This window comes from Vicugna pacos, chromosome 35 (genome assembly GCF_048564905.1).
Source record: "Vicugna pacos chromosome 35, VicPac4, whole genome shotgun sequence".
NCBI classification, from domain to species: Eukaryota; Metazoa; Chordata; class Mammalia; order Artiodactyla; family Camelidae; genus Vicugna; species Vicugna pacos.
The window spans coordinates 22,752,629-22,773,642 of NC_133021.1; the positions used below are offsets into that span (position 1 = coordinate 22,752,629).

The window sequence follows — 21,014 nt, forward strand, 5'->3', positions numbered from 1 at the left end:
TGGACTTCAGACTACTTCCACCATCAGGACATAGTCCTCACCTAGAAATAAACATAAAGGTCCGAGAAGTAGCTATTTAGGAAAAGAGCTTTGTGGGAGAAAAGATAGTAATCTTACATTCAACTCATGTAAAAAATGTGATCTACCTTTTGCATAGTGTTTATTAATGGTTATATGAAATTATTTCAGTAAAGGCTTCTCCCTTCATCTGTTAGGAGTTATTCACTTCATAAGACCTGTCTGGTACTGTTGTCATATTATTCATTGTATAAGGCCTCTCTAGAATGCTCTTGTCAGAAAAGTGTTAATGGAAAACAATCCAAAATACTGGGAAATGTTAGCCAAAAATTTTGTCTTTGCATCCCAAGTTTACAGAGGCCTTGACTATCATGTTATTGTTATCACCACAGTGTTTGTTCTGTTAAGTATACTATTTTAGACTCTGTTTGGTGAGAAGATACCTTTTATAAGAAAGATTTTTAGAAGAACACTCTAGATGGGGACACTTGTAGTTTGAAATGTCCCCCACACATTTCATAATGAAGTAGGTAACTGTAATTGGTCAAGTTTCAAAGAGTTGGCCCTAACTTCTAGAATGGAAACAAAGTTATAGGTAAAGAATTATGTATTGTTTTCCTTGTTTCTAACTCTAGAAAGTCGGGAATCAAAAACCAAGTTTGGAAACTGGCGCTAGCCTCTCTTTTTCCTTTCTTCAAGCAGATTTTCTGAAGTAAATGTTTTAGTCATATACAGAGAGCAAAATACATTGTTTAATTTTTTGCCGGTAGAATTTTCACATGACATTACAAGAGACCCACTTTCTTCATTTTATGTATTTAAGATTCTGTGCTGAAAAAATTATTAGCGTAGAACAGACCTTAAAATTTTAGTTTTATAAAAGCAGAATGGACAGCTCATTTTAGGGAAAAATCCATTAAAGTAAAAAAACTTTTATAAAGGGCACTTTTTCTAAGAATTGCAAAGTAATGCATTCAGTGTAAACATGACTTGGATTGCTTAAACTTTTTTTTTTTTACCATTAAGATCAAATATCACTCTCTGAAATTATGTGTATTCAGTAAGCCAATATTTATTGTACTTTTCATCAGATGAATCTAAATAGCATTACATATATATGTTCTCAATGATCTAAAATCAAAATAAGTAGGAATTTATTTTATTTTATTCATGTGATTATTTTTCTATTTAAGCAGTCCCCAAGTTAGGTCTAGTCTCTAAAAGTATTATTTAAAGGCCATATTTCATAAGCTAGCTCTCATTCCTGTGATAATGTCTCTTGCTTAACTTAAACATTATAAATAATATTTGACTTATTTCAGATGCGGGAGGAGTTGGAAAAGAATATAACTAGAGAACTAGAAGAAGGTATGTTGTGAAAATTTATGAATCAAATTTAGACATTGATTTCTGAAATAAACTGTAAATAGTAAGTGGTATCTATTTCCATTGTTTGAATAACAGATACTATGTTAAATTTTTTTCTTATATGTGTCTAATGAAAAATGTGAAAGCATATCCACTCATAATGAAATATATGCTTAATTCCTCATTTCTTCATCATGATCCATAGCTTTAAAAAAGAAGTCTGTGTTCTCTATTCCTGGCTGTACCCTTCCTCTCCTGCTGTCCCTGTGGGCCTGTCACCTGCACACAGACCTGTTCTCAGAAAGCATGGAGGTCATCAGCTTCTCAAGCTACTGGTAGTGACTGAGGCCAAAGACCCCAGACTCAAGCAATCACAGTTCATGTAGCTGTCACCTGGTGGATGACAATTAAATTTCCTGTCATTGACTTTGTCACTGGATAACACTTTGCCCTCAGGAAAAAAATCCAAATTCCTTAGCTTGGGAGAAAAACACCCACATAAGTTTGGCTCCTGCCAAAGTGTTCAGCTCTATCTCTTTATTCCCCTGCTCTGCCCCTCTGCTCCAGCATCTGATCAGACTGCTTCCAGCTCCACAGGCGCCCTTCCTGCCTCTGCTCTTTGTGTTTGCTTCCTGCCTCTCCCTCCCACATTTTCTCCTCCTCCTTCAGGTTTCTGCTTACATATCACGGCCACCAAAAGGGGACAGTATTGACACAAAGCTGAACGTTCCTTCTGAGTGTTCTAATTGTGGTCTCTTTTATACCTGTCATGGCATTTATGACTCTGTACGGAAATTGCCTGTTCATCTATTTTTCCAATTTATGGTACATGATTTTCCAGGGTGGACTGTGTCATCTTCATCTTGTGATTCCAGTGCTTGTCACAGTGCCTTAGCACATGGTTGCTGAGTAAATGAATGAAGAATGAGAAAACCAGGAGCTCTGATCCTTAGCCACAAAAGCAGTTAATTCAACTTGCAACCATGGGCAAAGTCTAGAGTAGTAATCTTGTGTTTTGTGTTGTAGTCGTATGTAGATATTTTTCATTCTCCTTAATACTTAGAAAGGTCTCACCTTTTGTTTTAAACTAACTTAATTTCGTTACCTATGAAATATTTTAGATAAAGAATCTAATTCTTTCATTTTCTTTCCAGCTGCTGCTGAATTTGAATCTGGATCCTATGGAGCTCTTCTAGGATCTACGGATGACTCAAATCTAAATCAAGATCTGGTTTTGAAAGCACGTCAAGAATATGTGCAGATTTTGAAGAAAAAGTATATGATCTAAAAAGTAAATACTAAAAATTTATCTGCTGGGCTGTTTGTCTATAACATTTTAGTTATTTCCCATTAAGACATTGACAATGTTTATTAAAGGAAAATATTTTTGTATTATATGTGCATGATTAAATTTATTTAGTATTTTAAACTACATTTCTCTGCATCTCACTAACTTTTAAGCGGATTTTGGGAATAAAACCCAGCACTGTTGAGATTACATACTCAAACTGAGCCCAGATCTCAGCTGTTTAGGCAACACCCAACCACCAAACTTGTCATTAATACTTGAAAAGACTGTGACTTAAGTCAAGTGATAGATTTTAACCCTGGCAGTGTGGCCTTTTAAGACGCCAAACTATTTTGTTACCTTTACAAGGAGGAGCGTATGATGTCCTCCCAGGTTTGTATATGGTTCAAAGACACTTTAAGACTTACGTGTGAGAGGGGCAGCATGGGGCAGCCAGGCTTCTCGCGCACGGGACTGTGGCTGAGTAGGGAGGGCCATGAGCCGATGCATTTTGGAGCCCCGGCCCCCGGGGAAGCGGTGGCTGGTGAGTGGAATTGGGGATGGCGTAGGGGCTCCCCGGTCCTAGCTCCAGTTTTGCCATTGTTTCCTTGGCAAAGTCCCCCCAGTTTCTTGTCTCAGTTTTCTTATCTAGAAATGGGTCTAGTGCTTCAGTGGGCTTCCAAACATCCAGGAACTCCGTTCCTACACTGGGGCGCCCTGCCCTTCCACCCTGCTGGGCCCCAATTTCCATTCGGCCCTCTGGAGTCTCCGAGGTTTCCTGGCCCGCTCTTGGAGCCCCTAACACACTCCAGCCCAGCTTTCCGTTTACTTTCCTCTGCTTTGGGCCCCGGAGGCCGCTGTGAGATAGAGGATGGGTAGAGTTACCGGGCTTCAGTTTCCCCAGTGCCACCTGCAGGTGGTCGGGCTGGGGAACCCTGGAATGCCTGGCACACGGCACAGCATGGGCATGGCAGCGCTGGGGCAGCTGGCGCGGCGGCTGGGTGTGGCAGAGAGTTGGGCGCGTGACCGGCACTGTGCCACCGACCTCACCCTGGCCTCACTCCGTGATGCCCAGCTGGTCCTCCTCTGGCCACGGCGGCTCATGAACATCAACGGGCACAGCGTGGCCCGGGCCGCGGAGCTGTTTGGGCTGACTGCTGAGGAGGTCTGCCTGGTACGTGATGAGCTGGACAAGCCGCTGGGGAAACAGGCTCTGAAGTTGGGAGGAAGCGCCAGGGGCCACAGTGGAGTCCGTTCCTGTATTAGCTGTCTCAACTCCAATGTGAGGCTGCCCCTCTGTCCGGCACTGAGTTGAGTGGGCCAGTACAGGGCCCCCAACATTCCTCATCAAAGCTCCCTGGGCCCCTCTGGCTCCCCAACAGGCAATGGCACGGCTGTGGGTGGGCATTGGGTGCCCGACACACCCAGATGCAGTGCAGGCCCATGTGCTGGGCCGCTTCTCCCCAGCCGAGCAGGAGCTGCTGCCTCCATTGCTGGAGCGCGCTGCTGACCTGCTCCTGGACCACATCTGTGAGAGGAGCCAGGGGCCTTCGCTGGGCCCCTGATGCCAGTGGACCTAGCTGCCTGCCTGCCTGTTGTGCCCACATGCCCAGCCACATCCACAGACGTGCCACGCTGACCTGTGGTATCTGTTTTTATATAACTCTTCTCTGGGCTGCCCCCAGGCCACCTGTGGACTGAAGGGAGCAACTATAGTGGGAATGGTCCATTTCTAGGAGAGGAGGTTGGTCTCTCTGTGTCCTACTTAGAAAGTAGGGAAACTTCAGGAAGACTACACTTTTTGAACCTTTTTGGAGAACCAGAGATGTGAATCTGTAAAATTAAAGGTACCCACTTGGAAGCTGAGGCCTCCTCAGGGCGTTCCCACCACTCCCCTGCCTCCGGAGGAGGGGCCCACAGGGTCCAGCAAGCCCCTCTTCCAGAGGATGTGTGAGCATGTCTTAGCCCACTGAGGTCTTGGAACACCTTTCTTCAGCCCATTTTACAGATGGGAAAATGGAGGCTTAGAGAGGTCCAGCCACATCCCCAAGGCCACACAGCCACAGCATGGTATAGCACCCAGGGTTGCCATCTTGCTGTCCCTGGGGCCCCTGGCACCCTCACCTCAAGGCTACCATGTGCCTATAAGTTTCCCACATGGGTGGTGTGTAAGAGCAGCCTGAGGTCCTCAGGGTTGGGTGGGATGTGGATCCATCCAGGCACCAGGCCCAGGTCCCCAAGCTGGTAGGGTGTGATGCTGGACAGCTGCTGCAGCAGAGACCCGGTCTTGAGTGGCTGGGTCCTGGACCGTCTGCAGAGGGAGGGTGGTGTTATCGCCTCCATTTCACAGATGGAGGAGCTGAGATTCAGAGAGGCTCTGAGGATCCAAATTTCCAGCCCAGGCTCAGCTGAGGATAGCCCTTGGACAAGTCCCACAGCTGCTTCCTCTGAAGTCACACAGGGTCACTCAGTCACCAAATTTCCAGCCCAGGCTCAGCTGAGGACAGCCCTTGGACAAGTCCCACAGCTGCTTCCTCTGAAGTCACACAGGGTCACTCAGTCACCTCTCCTTGTGCGGGCCACAGGGCTGGCTCCCCCGATGGGAACACACAGCCATCTGGGGCTCAGGACCATGGCTGAGCTGAGCATCACCAGCAGCTGCTGCAGCATCTCCTTGCGCTGCAGCTGGAACACTACATCAAAGTCACCATCCTCCTTGTCTGGCTGCATCTGCCGGTAGGGGTGGGCCCATGGGGCCAGGTCTTTAAGTCAGGTCCCAGCACCCACCTCTGGGAGACCCTAACCCCAGTGCCTGTTTTCTCAAAGTGTTTGCTGGCTATGGTGGGATACCCATTCTCCTAATGAGAAGACTGAGGCCCGAGGCCTTCCAGGGCCTCAGAGGACTCCATCCAGCTCCTTTGAGACTTTGAAGGGACCCCTGAAGTGCAGAATCAGAAAAAGACAGACGTGCCAGGAGTCTCTCAGGGGAAAGATGGGGCCTCGGGCCTGGCCGTCTCTGAGTGGCCCAGTTACCTCTGAGCAGTTTCTGTCCTTGGCTCACCCCCGCCCGCCCGCCCTCCGCTTTCACCCCCTTCCAGTTCACCTGCATAACGTCCCGGAGGAAGGAGGTGGCCTGGCCAGGGCCTTCTCCAGGCTTGCCCGAACCTTCTGCTCTTCTGTCAGCTGTTGCTGTTGCTGCTGCTGCTGCTGCACCTCGGCCTGCTGCTGCTCCAGCTGTAGGTTCAGCTGGTCTCTCTGGCTCCTGGGCCCGGGACTGGGACAAGTCAGCCACCTCCCTGTTCTAGGGCGATGGGCCCTGCCTTTTCTCTCCAGCCCACAGGGGCCCTCACCAGCCCCAGACCTCAGCCTGTTTGACAGGTGAAGCCGCAAGGCCCCTCCAGAGAGGGGAAGTCGCTGGCCCGTGTTGTGCGGCCGTGAAGGGATGGGTTCCCACCTGCTCCCGCCGCTCGCCCTTCCGCAGGCTGCACCTCAGTGCCTGGTTGTCCTTCTGCAGCTGCAGGAGGCCCTGCTCCTGTTGGCTCAGCAGGAGGCGCAGCCGCTCGGCCTCCGCCGTGCCCTGCTGCTGCTCGCCGCAGTTCTCCGTCAGCATGAGGATGATCTGCAGTGTGGCAGGTTGGCCGGGGCCTGGGCTTGCCATCAACCCTCAGCCAGCCCCATTCCGCCAGCTCCGGACTCAGTGAGGGCTCGCCCTGCTGGACAGAGAGGCCAGCCAAGGCCCTGGGAACCCGGCGTCTCTCTAGCAGCAGCTGGGTCCCCAGAGTTGGGTCCCACGTCAACCAGTTATGGGGGCTTTAGACCAAATATAAACCAGAGATGTGGCCAGAGCCCCCACAGGGAGGGCCCCATTCCCTTGCTGCTGCCTCCCTCGTGATTCTTTTTTTTTTTTTAACTAAAATGATGGTTTTTAATGGGAACCAGAGGTATGGTTACAATTACATAGTCTGACACAAAAAACCCATGGGTGATCAGGAGTTGGAAGGTTACAAAATAATGAGGGTAACACTGGGTATAGGAAGAAAAGCTGCTCCAGAACGTCAGGAGCCAGGCTAATAGGGCCTCTCCCTGCAATTCTGTCTGTGCTCACCCCTGGAGTCCATCTTGCCAGCCTCCATCGTGATTCTGATCCACCCCTGCTGGACTGTATTTGCCTCAAGGGCAGGGCCACTAGGGTTCCCTCCTGCCTTCGGTGCCAAACACCCCGTGATGAGGGCCTAGAGGGCGCACCTTCTGGTGGCCTTTGCTGTGCCTGGCCATGACCTTCTGGGAGTTCTCGAGCAGCTCCAGCTGTTTGCACAAGTTGTCCTGGGTGTCCCTGAGCCGCTCATTCTCCTGCAGCAGCTGCATGCCTCGCCATGATACCCTGGCCAGCTGTAGGGTCACCGTGTTGTTCTCCACGATGGCCCGCTTCGTCGTGTCCCACATCTGGTTCGTGGCCAGCTTGTGGAACTCGGAAGCCACCAAGTTCACACACTAGATGATCTCCTCCCTCAGTCCAATCCGGGTGGGTGGGAGTGGGGGGGTGGGGGGTGGGCACAGGCCTCAGGCACCCCCTGCCTATGTGGGGGTCTCCAGAGCACCAAGGGCCCTTTTATGCTCTATACCCCAAGGGCCGGGGGCACAGTCAGGAGGTTTTTACTGTAGATCCTTTGTACCTTTGGAATTTTGGACAATATCAATGTATTGTTGCCTATTAAATAAATATAATTTAAGCCACAAAAAGTGGCAAAGGAAAAAAAAAAGACTTACATGTGAGACAGCGTCCTTCAACTACCCGTTATTAAACGCAAGTTTTAACCTCCCATATAGAGGAGGTATGTACTGAGCCTATGCAAATTAGTTTAACTTTCCTGAGTATCAATTGGCCCATAAATATAAATGAGTCTGTGTTTCTGTAAATAGAGGCTTAAAGGGACATTTCAAGTCCTAGTTTCAGGAGGATAAAAAAAAGTCAACTAGGGAATTAAAAAATTTTTAAAAACTACATTTATCTAATATTCCTTAGAAGGAACTATTATAAGCTAACTTTGGATAATACTTGGAAATTTTGGATACAGCTGGAATTGAATTCAATTTATTACTTAGTTAACTATGATAAACTGCCTGCACGGCTTGAACCAAGAGTCCAGGGACAGCATGTTCTTCCCAACAGGAACAAAACTAAACAAAAACAACTCTCCTGAATCTTTAAAATTATGTTCACTGTGATTTTAGTCTAGTTGGTTACTCCCCAGATGAGTTGTGGCTGGTAGATTTCCAGCCGTTCTAGAATTTTTCCTAATCCTGTTGGGTTTACTTCATGAACGTACTGAGGAATAGGGTTGTTTTGTTTTGTTTTGTTTGGGGTGGGGTTAAAGGTAAGCTTTGGAGCATCACAAACTGAGATTAAGATGATATGATTATATCTAAAGTTATTTTTGCTTCTACAATGTTGAGGGCCACATCACCCCAGAGAACACAGAACCTAAATGATCCTTGTATGGGTGTATTTCTGTAGGGCTCTTCCTTTGCTTAGACAGTATGTATTCACTATGCCAACTTCAGATTTGTAATGTGGACCAATTTAGAACACCAGGAGGCCTCTTCATCAACAAAACTGTCACTACAATGTTTAGCCAAGGACAGTCTAAATGTCCTGGCACTGCTCACGTGTGCTGAACTAGTGAACCGATTTCCAGCAAACATATGCTTTACCAGCACTTCGTCTAATTTACAGAGCTGTCCATCCACCTGTTCATCTAGCCATTCAGTATTTGAGTGCCTCTTATGTGTTAGGCACTGAGTATGCCCCGGTGAGGTAAAATCTCTACATTCTCAGAGTTTACAATCTAGTTCGACTTCTTTCCTCTCCCTTACCTCCTCAATACAGATTCCAAACATTATTGGTGGTAGAGTCACAATCTTAAGGCTGCAAAAATTCCGTTGGAAACACTGGGTCTACACATTTTCCTGATCACTTTTAGGTGACTGAGCCAAGAAGAATCCCATGAGTTTACTTATTGAGGAAATTTGCCATGGTAGAAAGACAGAGTATTGGCTTTGGAATCTAGGTGGCTATAGTCTTTATCCTGACTTTCTTGTGAGGCCGTGGAGAATTATTTTGGCTCTGGGAGCTTTGTTTTACTCGTCTGTGAAAGAGATGATGATAACTGTCCTGCAGGGTGATTGTGTGGCATAATGTCTGCAAGATAAAACACTTTCTACAGAACCTGGTTGGTGATCATAGAAAATAGATATACTTTTAAAAACATCTCCGTGTGAGATTTAAAGAGAAAAAGACTTAGGAAAAAACTTCTCCTACAGTTGTGTTAAGGACCACAGTGTGCTACAAAAAACACTAAGTCACGAGACAATTATTTTTAGTTTCCTATTCTATCAGAAAATTACATGACTTTCATTAGGTTACCTTCCCCCTGTGAATCTTTCCTCATTTGCAACTGCGAAAAGATTAGCTAAGGGTCCGGAGCGTATAAATCAGCTCCTACACAGGAAACTGTTGGCCTTATTCAGCTAATTGTAAAAACTACCCGGGCGTTCTAGTTTTACCCGAGCACTCATGGCTATTAACACACCACGAAACCAGCTTTTGAAAATGTCAGTAATGCTGTTTATTCATAACTGAAGTCAGACCTGCGAGGCTAAGAGCGCTGAGGTGATTTCATGAAATCAGAGTGGCCAACAGGTACAAATAAACTCTGGTTTCACCCTTTCTTTGGAGGTCAACTGGCAGGTAAACCGACTGAGCCCTCACCTTGTTCAGACCAGAAACACTCAACCCTGCCCAGATCCGCCCAAACGCTCGTCTTTGCACGCCCCGGGCAGCTACCCCTCCCTCCCTGAGAGCACCCCGCCGGCCTCGCCACCCGGGCCGCTGCCAGTGGAGGCGCGAGGGGCGGAGCTCAGAAACCCCGAGGACGTGACGCAGAGGCGGTTCACGGCTGCGGATTGGTGGGCGGGGAGGGAGGGGTGGAACCCGTCGCCGGAAATGGCGTGATCCGGAAGCGTCTTTCTGCCGAGAAACGGGGCTGAGGGTTTGGAAACGCAGACTTAAGGTTGAGTGTGACTGAGTTGATTCCAGTCTGGTTTCCAGTTCGCAACGGTTTCACTCCTCACGGTTTTTTTTTTTCTTTTTTCTTTCCCTGCGACTTGAGTGGCATTGTCTCGCGGTGGTTTCCGTGAGCGTCGCAAAGGAAGGACCTAGGACAGGGGTGGTGGAGGCGGGGAAGCCGCGCTGAACCGGCTGAGTGCACGGTCCTCGCTCGGCGTGAGCGGCGCGTGTTTCCTGGGCGTCGGGTGGTCCCGGCACGTTGTGGGTGGTTATTCCTTGTCCAGACGCTCACTTTAATTCGGAAAGAAAACCCACCGTTTTCCAGCACTTCTGAAGGAGGAGAAATAAGCAACAGGAAGATGTCTGTTTTCCCTAAAATATCTTTGAGGCTTGAGGTTGAAAACTATCTCAAAGCGGGCTTCATGAATAAGGAGGTAGGTCAGATATACACGTTATATGTGATTAGCAAAAATTCTAATATTTATACAATCTAGAGAAATAGAAAAAGTCTAAAAGGAAGTCTAATGTTTGCAATCTTTGTTTCTTACTTTCCGAATGTAAAATGAATAGTAATGTCTTTCTGCCGGTATTTAATTAATGCCTTCCAAGGTAAGAGGTGAATGAGGTATCTGCTGTAACACTTAGGAATGGGAAAGAAGGGAGTGGGAAAAGCAGTTGTGTGCCTGGCAGTAGGCATGGCACTGAAGAGGTTACAAGGATGCACAAGAAAAGATCCCTGTCTTTGAGAATTTAAGCCCCGGAGAGAACAAACACTTGTAGTCTTACAGCACTTCACCTGAAACTAAGGTGAAAGAGATGATAGACTTTATTGAGTGCTGCGTAAATGCAGTTGTGCTAGGTGATGTGCAGACCTTTACTTTCTGATCTTAGCAGTCATTTTCTCGTGGGGATTTCCTCCCCCTTTTTGCAGGTGAGAGGACTGAGGGTCTAAAGAGCCATGTCACTGACTGAAATTGATACCCCTATCATGAGACAGTATTGATCTGAAGGTGAAGAGCTCAGGGACAATGAGCAAAGGAACACATTTGGAGTCCCAAGTCCCTGGTTTGCAGTCCAGTCCTTTGAGTCAATTACTTCACATCCCTTAACCTTGATTTCCTTTTCTGTGAAATTGGAGGACTGTTAGCTATATTTAACTTACAAGGTTGTTTTAAGGTATTGTAAGTGCGAGCACCTGGCATCGTTTTAGCTCATAATAAACCCTCAACAAATACTCATTCTGTGTGCTGCGAGCAGTGCCAAGCACAGAAGTCTTCGGTGAAAGTTGATTGTCTTTGATTGCCAAGCCTGTGCTCTTTCCACTTTACTGTCCTGCCTGTAAGCAACTCTGTATTTTCCAAATCTTTTGTTTTCTGTTCAAAGTAAAGCCCCTTAAACGTTGGCTAATTTTTAAAGATGTTGGTGAAGTCATGACTTAGATTCGATTTCTACATTTTATTTCCAAAGATTATGTTGAGGGACAAGAGAGTATGGAAAGAGAAACTATCTTCCTAATTTCAAAGAATTTACTATGTAAGGAGTGTATTAAGAGAAAAAGGCATTTGTCAGTTTTTCTCCCAGCGATTTTTAAAATGGTTAACATTGTTTTATAAAAGAAGATTCAAATGTCTTTCTTTGACATCACCTCTGCCTCAAACCCACTAACTATATGATTTTACAAAAAGAAAAACCATCCCTTTGTAAAAAGTATCAAAGGTAACAGAATACTTAGTTTAAACTTTGAGAAAATACTAATATTTTTAGGCTAGTGGATTATTAGGCTGGCAAGTGGTTTATGAAGCTTCTGTGAGGCAGGGTATAGTCAAAGATGACAAAAGATGGTGGGAAATGTATCTTGAAAAGTTTCAGTTAATGACGGGGAAACTTGGTCGTTTTGAGTCTTTCTCAATTCATTTCTGACAGATATCTTGCTACCTGCTTTTTTAGACAGTATCTGTTACATTTAATAATACCATATTAAAAAGCTGATTTCAGGGGGAGGGTATAGCTCAGTGGTAGAGTGCATGCCCATCATGCACGAGGTCCTGAGTTCAATTCCCAGTACCTCCATTAAAAAAAAAAAGATGATGATGTCACAGGGCATCTTCGGGTGATGTTATCAATGTTACTTATTCTTCGAATATTGGTGTTTTAAAAGGTTACTAACCAATTTGCTCTAGGATCTGAGATTAGAAAGCAACTAGTTCTACAGAAATAATGTAACAGTTAATTTCTTAATAAGGAGAATGAAATCTTGAATTTATATGAGTAAACGTAGCAGATATGTTAACTTTGAAGTTGAAGTTAATAGTGCTTTGAAGTTGAAGCAGTGTTTTTCTAAGCCCTTCATGTTGGGCATTTTATTAGGTGTTTATTAGCATAATCCTGTGAGGTATTATCATTCTCTTAGTGTTATTAACACATAAACAATGCAGAAAAATGAAATGGAAATGAACTATTGCTGAGTGATGTTTCATTACTTAAATGTATATGTGTATATTCTGCTTAATATCTTTAATTTGTATAATGAAATTGAAACATTAACTTGTTCTACTTTTCAGGTTGTATCTGCTTTAGGTAAACAAGAAGCAGAAAGGAAGTTTGAAGCTCTGTTATGTCGCTTGTCACACCCTCCATCATTCACAACTGTCAGAGTAAATACCCATCTAGCCTCAGTGCAACATGTGAAAAATCTGTTGTTTGATGAACTTCAAAAGGTTCATGCAAATTTTTTGTCATTATGTACATTATCAACATTTCTATAGCCTGTGTCATCTTGCTTCTCCCTAAAATCATGTGAACCATAATCTATTACAATTTTACAAATAAAAAATTGAGGATCGTGAATGTTAAGTTGTTCAAGGTTACAGAGTGGGTGCTAATGCTAGAACTTGAATTTAGTACTTCTGACTCTGAATTTATTTAGTGACTGAGTAGGTTGCTTAATCCCTCTGGGCCTCAGTTGCTTCATCGTTATAATACATGTTAAGAGATCCGTTCTAACTCTAAAACTCTGTGATCTTGTACTAAGCAGCAGATAATGATCAGGAGGGCAGATTGTATAGCTGAGGTGAGCCCAGAGGTAGGGAAGTACCTACTGATTAACTGCAGGATTATATTTTTAATTAATTTAACTTGGATATGATGATTTAATTAAATATAGTTTTAATAAAAGGAAATTAAACAGTGTAAAAAATATATTTTAAATAAAACAGCACAAGTTTTTTGTTGTTGTTGTTGTTCAACCAATAAGATAGATTTGGCATGATAATCATTTCTGTGAACACAGTATTATAAAATGGCATTTTTTACATTCCAAGCAGAAAAATATTTGAATTTTCTTGTTTATATTCATTCTTTGCTTTCAAAAGCTGTGCATTTTGTGTTTCATACACTGGGCACTGAAATTTGCCCCCAAAGAAATGTAAGATGGAGGAAAACAGAAGCCTACAGAGGTTATTTCACAACTCATTTTGTAGTTATTAAATCTCTGATAACAAGTAAGAGACTGGGTAGCTGTCTGCAGACTTATTTCTACCTAATTGCCACCTAAGTGAAAAGCAAGAGGTAAGCATGATTTAAAGAGTACCATTTGCACCTCACAGGCAGTGTTATCAGTTTACAAATAACTTTGAGAAGTTTTCAGAAAATTATTACTGATACTGATTCATTTTTTTATCTTTAATCTCAGTCCGTTTATGGAATGTTTATCATACTCTCTTTAGGGACAGTTCTATAACTTCAAGTAGTGAGTAGATGACCATGTTATAAGAAGAACCAGCAGTGGTTTCTGGCTGCATGAGACCAGAACTTAGTGTAAATAAGACTCAGAGAAAGGTTAATCTGATTTTTAATAAGGGTGATCATTTTATTGAGAGTAATGACATTAGGCATAAAATTAGGCAGTTCCTCTAAGCAACTAAGATGATGACTTTTATATAGCCATGCATGTAAGTTTTCAGCGAGCTGAAAGAAACCTGTTCTGAGGCCCATCAGAGGTGTCCCTAACTCAGGCAGATCCAGATTGTCTTCTAGCAAGTTATTCCTAGAGTTTAGATAATCTAGTACCCCAGTGTGATGGGAATATAAGATCTCATGGGCTAGTATTTAAGATGAGGCAGACAGACTCCCTCTGGGCTTTGAGTCCCTTTCCTTAAAGGTTAAGATGAGACAGAGAAGGTTAGGTCATCAGCTCTAGATAAGAAACCGGTGGTAGAGTGGTGCCTATTTCTAGTAGGAAAGGGGAATTGGAGGAGGTTTTAGATGATAAATTTTCCTTCTTTTTCTATGTTCCAAAGGTCACATGTGTCCTAAAGTCATGTCTTGAATGGTATATGAGTGGGCACTTTGTCTCCAAATTTCTCTGGGTCAAATACTGAAATTTAATAATTAAAAATTCCATTTGGCTGGTGAGGAAGTGGAGAAACTGGAACTTGATGCATTGCAGGTGGGAATGTCAAATGGTTTGGCCTCTTTGCAAAACAGTCGCTTAAAAAGTTAAACATCCTGCACAACCCAGCAATTCCACTCCTAGGTATCTACCCAAGAGAAATGAAAACATACTTCTATGCAAATGCTTGAACGTGAACATTAATAGCAGCATTGTTTATAATAACCAAAAGCGAGAAACTACCCAAATGTCCATCAGTGGACAACTCTTCACACAGAGGAACATGACCTAGCAGTAAAGTGATGAGCTGATACATGCTACACCATAGATGAACTTCAAAAACATTGTTACTCTAAGTGAAAGAAGCCAGACACGAGACATGGTGTATTACATGATTCTGTTTATACGAAGTGTCTAGAAAAGGCATATTTAGAGAGAGAAAGTAAGTTAGTGGTTGCCTTGGGTTGGAGCTAGGAACAGAGATTGACTGCACTTGGGGATGGGGAGACTTTGCAGTGATGGAAATGATCTAAAACTGGCTTGTAGTGATGGTTGTGCAATTCTGTAAATTTATAAAAAATTGAGTTGTGCCTTTAAAATGGGTACATTTTCTGGTATGTAACTTAAATGTCATTAAGGCTGTTTTTAAAAGGTCACAGGGCAGAAACAGAAAAAGAGGCAGGTGATATGCTTGGTTTAAAAAAAAGTTTATTTGTGATGTTTTATGAAAGTTAAGCATGTGTGGTTTTATGAAAGTTTTATTTCTCTATTGTTTTAATATTTGATAGAAAAAGAGAGAAAGAAAACCTTGTCCTGAGAAGGATTGATCTCTTTGTAAAATATTTCTATTGTCTAAAGGAAAAGTGCTTTTAAAACAAAAGAAAAACAAATAACAAAATTGATTACCTTCTCCTTGGAAGGATCACTTTACGATAGCCTGGATACTATAAGGCTTCCAATGATGAGAGTGCGTGAGGGAGAGAGGGGAAGAGAAAGGGAGAGTGGTCTGATTGAATGCGGACTTTACCCTCCAGATTTCTTACTAGCTGTCTATTGGATATGGTTAGTCTGAAAGATCCTTGGCCTGGAAGAAGCAGAAGTCAGGAGAGCTGTTGACTTGGTAGAATGTAGTTAGGTTTCTAAAATAATGTTTTTTTTTCCTCTTTCCTTATCAACTTAGAAATAAGTTGATTTTGGAAGTTTTCTCTAGCAGCACATGGATACTTCGAGCCAGTGCAGGTACACGTTATCATTACTGCTCTTTTGAGCAGTACGTGAAAATGACTGGGTTGATAATCTCTCGGTTATCCTGGGTGGCGGAGACTTGTTCTCAGATGTTTGCACATTGCTCTCTGCTAGCGTGTCCAGTACTTGCTGTCCAGTCCACTCCCCTGCTCTTGATTCTGCTGCGTGGGGTGCCCGGTTGTCTTCTGCCTGCAACTGTGGTGTGCTGTTACGTACTGAACAACCCACTTTCTGGGTAAAATAACCCTGATTTGTGGTGTTTGTTGATCTTCATGGTGTAAATTCTCCCACTGTGATCACTTTGAAGCTACCAGTGTAGCTGTGGAGTCACTTGGCTCTCATTGGCCCCAGCACCTGTTCCCAGTCTGCAGGCCAAGTGTGGTCAAGGCTCCTGAAACTCCTGAACCTTTGCCAAAAAGAACTTCACCAAAACTGACAGGGCGTCCCGTGTGGTTAGTATGTAATAAATAGTATTTAATAATCTCAGTCTTTAATGTCTTATTCAGAAGCTTTTCTTAACAGAGTGTACTACATGCAGTTTTATATTGCATATGTTTTCAAAGCAAGTCACTTACGGTAAACAGGGTTTCTATTTACAAAGTCAAACTGAGCGAAATTGAGCCTTACGAAGAAGTTACTTCAGAATTATAGAGAAAACACCGTTGTTTTGAAGTCTTTGATGCTTATAATGTCACATGGAATAAAGTGAAAATATTCTGAACCAAGCTTTATGCTCTGCTAAGTAATGAGATTCAGAAGCTCCATAATTTGAAATTTAGCAAATACGCTAATCCCTTTGTAATCCTGTGTGTTTGTTTTTTAACAGCAGTTTAATGGATTAAGTTTTCCTGTTCTTCAGCATCCAGAGCTGCAGGATGTCTTACTTATTCCTGTCATTGGACCTAGGTTTGTAACAACTGTTCTGTGTGCAAATTGTATTCTTTGAAATAAAAATTTGTCACAGGTTCTTTTTTTTTTTTTTTTTTTACTGTTTGGTGACAGTGCTAATTTTGTCCATTAATAGCAACTTTGTTTAGATAGGCATTCACAGATTTCATAAATGCTGACTTTATACTGTGTCATGAAAATATTACAAAAGAAGACTAGAAATGAGCTCAGATACCTTGAGAGTAATTTTAGTTTAATTTAATACAGTTATTGATTTTTTTCTACTTTCTAAGAAACTTTTGCTTTTTTTATTTGTATATTTTTTAGCTACAACAAAAATACAAAGCAACATATTTCCTACTTTTTAAAGCAGATATATTTGTAAAATTTTGTTAATTCACAATTGTTAAATTATGGTGCATGTTCTCTGAGTAGAAGGGGAACTGTCCTACTCAGATTCTGTATTTGGAAGGCATATGTTTTAAAATTGGAAAAAAAAAAAAGACTTTCATATTATGATGAGAGTTCTGTTCCCAAAGAGCATTTTAAAGTCCCTAATTATGATGTAATTTTTTAATACCCCAAGAGTCGTAATAAGTATAAAAATGCTCATTTTGCTAAAGCTTTAAAGTAGTTTAGTGGTCAGCAGTCGAGCAGTGGTTCAGTACGTTTTCAGTGTGGCGAGTTACCCTCATCAGTTAATAGTGGCACTGCTCCTGGTTCCGAGTTCCCGAACACCAGCCGAGGACCGGCCTTGTAGCCAGGCCTTCCAAAGAAAGGACAGCAGTTCCAGCCCACTGTGTTCATCTCTTCTCCGTAGTCTTCCATTCTCTCCTTCCCATGAAATGGTTATTCTCACAAAAACTCTCTTGATTAGCACTGTAAAGTTCTCTTTCACAAAATGTTTTTTGAATTGGTGCTATATGTGAGACCCAAAGATGTTACAAAGATGGGTGAAATATAGTTGTCTAGTCCAAAAGCAGGGAATGTGGGTACAAGTCTGATGCAGTAAATGCCTCAGCAGAGGTGTGAGTGAAGGACCATCAGAGCAGAGCAGAGGAAGGACTGAGTGCAAAGAGATGGGTAAAGATTTCCTCCAAACAGATGTTATTTCCCTTGAGCCTTGAAGGAGAGTAAGCATTAGGTGCATGAGGAGATGAAGTAGGCACGAGGAAGCTGGGTGGAGACGAAGCACAGGCAGTGACACAGACACACACGTGGTGGTTCTTGACGAAAGTGATCAGGTTTGGCTGCTACATTGGTTTTCAGAGAGATTGATGAAAGAAGACTTTGAAGAAGTTAGGAGAGGCAGGCTGTGATCTGTATAGAGATTTTTGTTTTTTAAACTAAGGACTGTTTTGTGTTTTGTATAGAATATAGGAGACAAATAGTTCTTCTTAGAGTCATGATTTTAGAAATACACTATTGGTAGTAGTATAAAGCTGTGTTTTCCAGACTGTGTGCAGATCATGACCCATGAGTAGGTAGTAAAATCAATTTAATTGTTTATTTTTAATAGGCATTATTTTAAAAGAAAAGAGATATTTTATAATACATTGGATTGTACATAGGTATTTCATGAAATGTTTGCTATAAATGTAAGTGTGTGTATATATACACACACGGGTCCTGGGATGTGATTTATGCATATTTCCTACATTGCGTTACAGTCAAAAAAGTTTAACTGTGGTGAAGTAGATAATGTGGGGATGTCTGCTACATACGCCTAGGAATACAGAATAAAATACAGGTCGTAAAATGCACACTGAGTGATTAAGAACATAAGTGACATATTCAGGGGTTAGAGTGTAGAGTAACTGAAAATAGCAATAAGCTTGTGAAGTAAGATTTGCGAGTTGGGGCATTTGGAAGAGGAGGTGGTTGGTCCCCTAAACTTAGGGGCTTTGTTTTTGTTTTTTTTTTAACTTTTTTAAATTGATTTATAGTCATTTTACAATAGGAGCTTTGGTTTTAACAACAGGATATTAACACTAGGAGGTGAGAAATGCCCAGTAGTCAGTGCAAGGCTGTAATTAGGCACTGGATCTCTCTTGCCTTAGAGTCTGGATTGGAGGTAAAAAAATCTCTGAGAACTACGGTTCTATACCTGTAAGGGTTTGGAATTCAGATTCATACTAGCCAAGTGGTCTTGAAAGCTGCAGTTTGGGAAATTAACATAAAAATTGGATCCCAAGTCAGTTCCTTAGGTGCTTGGCTAAATGACTCAGAAGTGGCACCTGTCAGGCCAGGCCATGCACCCTTCTCAGTTGTTAAACCCTGCACTAGGAATCAAACCACCGTGAGTGAGAACCAGCATGTATGACAAACCAAAGGGATCAGAGTCCCCCCCAGAACTGCAGCAAATAGAGCTAACTGGTATTGAGTGTAAGATCAGTTTCTTTGAAATGATTAAAAACAAGGGTGAGAATCTAAAATATAAAAAGACCCCAGGAAGAAAATAAAAACTGAAAGAGTTTCTAGAAATTAAAATATTAAAATTTAAAACGCACTTAATGAGTTAAACTGTAGGTTAGACCCAGCAGATGAGAGAATTAAAAAGTAGGAGATGACTCAGGAATTACCCAGAATGCGGTAGAGACAGGTAAAGCCGTTCAAAGTATGAAACCATATCATAGAAAAAGAATGAAAAGGCACTACATGTTTCTGATGAGCCTCAGATGGAGAGATTAGAAAGAAATGGGTGAGAGACAACATTAAAAAATAGAATGACTAGTAATTTTCCAGGATTGGTGAAAGTTTTAAGAAGTACAGTAAGCCTGAGGCCAAAAGTCAAAATAAATTCACGTCTGGATACTTAAAAATGAAACTGAAGAACACCAAAGGCATCAGGAGGACCTGAAAGCGATCAGAGGTGAAAGGCAGGAAGGAATTTCAGTCGTCAGGTTAAGAGATGATTCATGTCTGATGTCAGGGGACGGGCCCAGCAGATCTGTCAGAGGATTAGAGGTGGCATGACTGGTAACTCACTGAATGTTAAGTTAGGAGTTTCAGGAAGAAGAGATTTAAGATGATGCCAAACTCTCCAGTTTGGTTATTCAGGTAGATAATGACACTTGGTTCAAGACTGGAAACACAAGAGGATGAAAAGCTCTGGGGTGTAAACCAAGGATTTAAGGAGTGGGTCAGAGAAAAATGACATTATTTAGGACTTGCTGAGTTTGAAATAACTGTGAGACATCTATAAACAGCTACCTGCAGGTAATCAGAGTCTAGAAAGGCTAATTGTTAGAAAATGTGGATTGTTTTAGTAAGTGATTATTGAAATTGTGAGATTGCCAAGGTTTAGGATACAGAGTGAGAAGAGATGGTTGGCATGGTTTTGAACTTGGTTGGGGGTGGGGGGAAGTGAACCTCTTTAAGAAATAGCTAGAGAATGAGCAGTGAGAATGTGTGGGACCAGGAAGGAGTGGTGTAAAACTGAGAAGTTTAGTGAGATGTGATCGTTTGGAGATCATGGAGAGAAAGGACACTTAATTCTCCCAGCAAGGAGCTATGACAGCACATATGAAGTGTTCTCAAGATCTGTATTTGGGGCTGATCACTCGGGCACCCCCTGACCATTGAAAATGTCTGTCCTGAGTGTTAGAAGTGATGCGTGGGTTTTGGTGATCTAAGGAGTGGAGGGGAGGGGAGAAACTGGAGAACACTGAAAAATGTTAGACTGAAAAAAAAAAAAAAGGCGGGAAGGGTATAGCCCAGCGGTAGAGTGTGTGCTTAGCATGCGCAACGTCCTGGGTTCAATCCCCAGTACTTCCACTAAAAAATAAAATAAAATAAATAATTAATTAAAAATAAAGAAACCTAACTATCTACCCCCATCCTGAAAAAACAAAAATGTTGGACAGCAAAGGAAGAAAACAAGACTTATCTTTGTCTCTTTGTCTAGTTTAAAATATTAATAACTTCCCATGCAACAACCTGCCACTTTAGAAACGTTTGTGAGTTCCCTGTGTGTTGTGTGTTTTAGTGTGTGAAGACAGGGACTTCATTTCTCTTCTCTCCCAGTGCCGTTAGGAAGCACAGTGCTTGTTAAATGATGAAGCAGCGGTTTTTTGGCCGGGGCAGGGGTGGGTTGTGACTTCAGCTCGCATAAAGCTTCATTGGGTGATTGGAGTAGAAACACCTGATCGTGTCCTTTCTAACAAAAGGCGTCGGAGCTGATGACAGCAGACAGGCTGGGCCCCACAGGGCACCTTCAGCCACCTGTTCTGCCCTGTGTGTCATTTCCTGTCATCTCCATCCTGCCTCTTTTTTTTTTATTGCAGTATAGTTGCTGCCACCATATTATATAAGTTACAGGTGTACAATATAGTGATTCAGTTTTAGAGGTTCTCCATTTATAGTTACTATAAAACACTGGCCCCGTTCCCTGTGTTTGCAGCATATCCTTGTGGCTTACTGTATACATAACAGTTTGTACCTCCTGACTCCCCTCTCCCTCCCCTCCCCCCACTGGTAACCGCTAATTTGTCTTCTGTATCTGAGAGTCGCTGCTGCCTTGTTATATTCACTAGTTTGTTGTATTTGATGAAGCAGTTTCTGGTGCCACATACCACCTTACACCAGCATCCTCTTGCTATTGTTTCTTCCTCAAATGCCCATCATCTTCATCTTCTTCTCATTTTTTTGAAAAGTATTTCCTCTATGTTTATCTTCCTTTTTTCAGCTTTGTCTCCTTTATGGATAAGTGGCAGTCAGGACTAGAGAGGTTATTTATGTAGGCTTCAGAC

At 42.7% G+C, this 21,014-nt stretch overlaps 2 protein-coding genes, 1 non-coding gene and 2 pseudogenes across 10 annotated transcripts in view; 4 read left to right on the forward strand and 1 right to left on the reverse strand.

Moving 5' to 3' along the window:
• The window catches only part of ANKRD26 (ankyrin repeat domain containing 26), a 73,247-nt gene extending 70,464 nt beyond the window's left edge, over positions 1-2,783 (forward strand). For all 7 annotated transcript variants that reach the window (XM_031676446.2, XM_031676449.2, XM_031676447.2 and 4 more), the window contains 2 exons: positions 1,341-1,386; positions 2,541-2,783. In XM_031676446.2, coding sequence (XP_031532306.2) covers positions 1,341-1,386; positions 2,541-2,674 — 180 coding nt within the window. In that variant the 3' untranslated portion in view covers positions 2,675-2,783. The remainder of the gene's footprint in view (positions 1-1,340; positions 1,387-2,540) is intronic.
• Positions 2,784-3,118: 335 nt separating this feature from the next.
• Positions 3,119-4,239, forward strand: LOC102535848 (peptidyl-tRNA hydrolase-like; annotated as a pseudogene).
• A 577-nt stretch (positions 4,240-4,816) lies between these two features.
• LOC102535595 (cilia- and flagella-associated protein 157-like) lies at positions 4,817-9,849 on the reverse strand (annotated as a pseudogene).
• The window catches only part of NSUN6 (NOP2/Sun RNA methyltransferase 6), a 31,727-nt gene continuing 20,406 nt past the window's right edge, over positions 9,694-21,014 (forward strand). Inside the window, exons 1-3 of one of the 2 annotated variants that reach the window (XM_072955195.1) lie at positions 9,694-10,174; positions 12,302-12,457; positions 16,202-16,281. In XM_072955195.1, coding sequence (XP_072811296.1) covers positions 10,100-10,174; positions 12,302-12,457; positions 16,202-16,281 — 311 coding nt within the window. In that variant the 5' untranslated portion in view covers positions 9,694-10,099. The remainder of the gene's footprint in view (positions 10,175-12,301; positions 12,458-16,201; positions 16,282-21,014) is intronic. The other variant, XM_072955196.1, reaches the window with a different exon arrangement.
• Positions 11,738-11,810, forward strand: TRNAD-AUC (transfer RNA aspartic acid (anticodon AUC)). Its single transcript has one exon. It is a non-coding gene; the product is annotated as a tRNA-Asp (tRNA).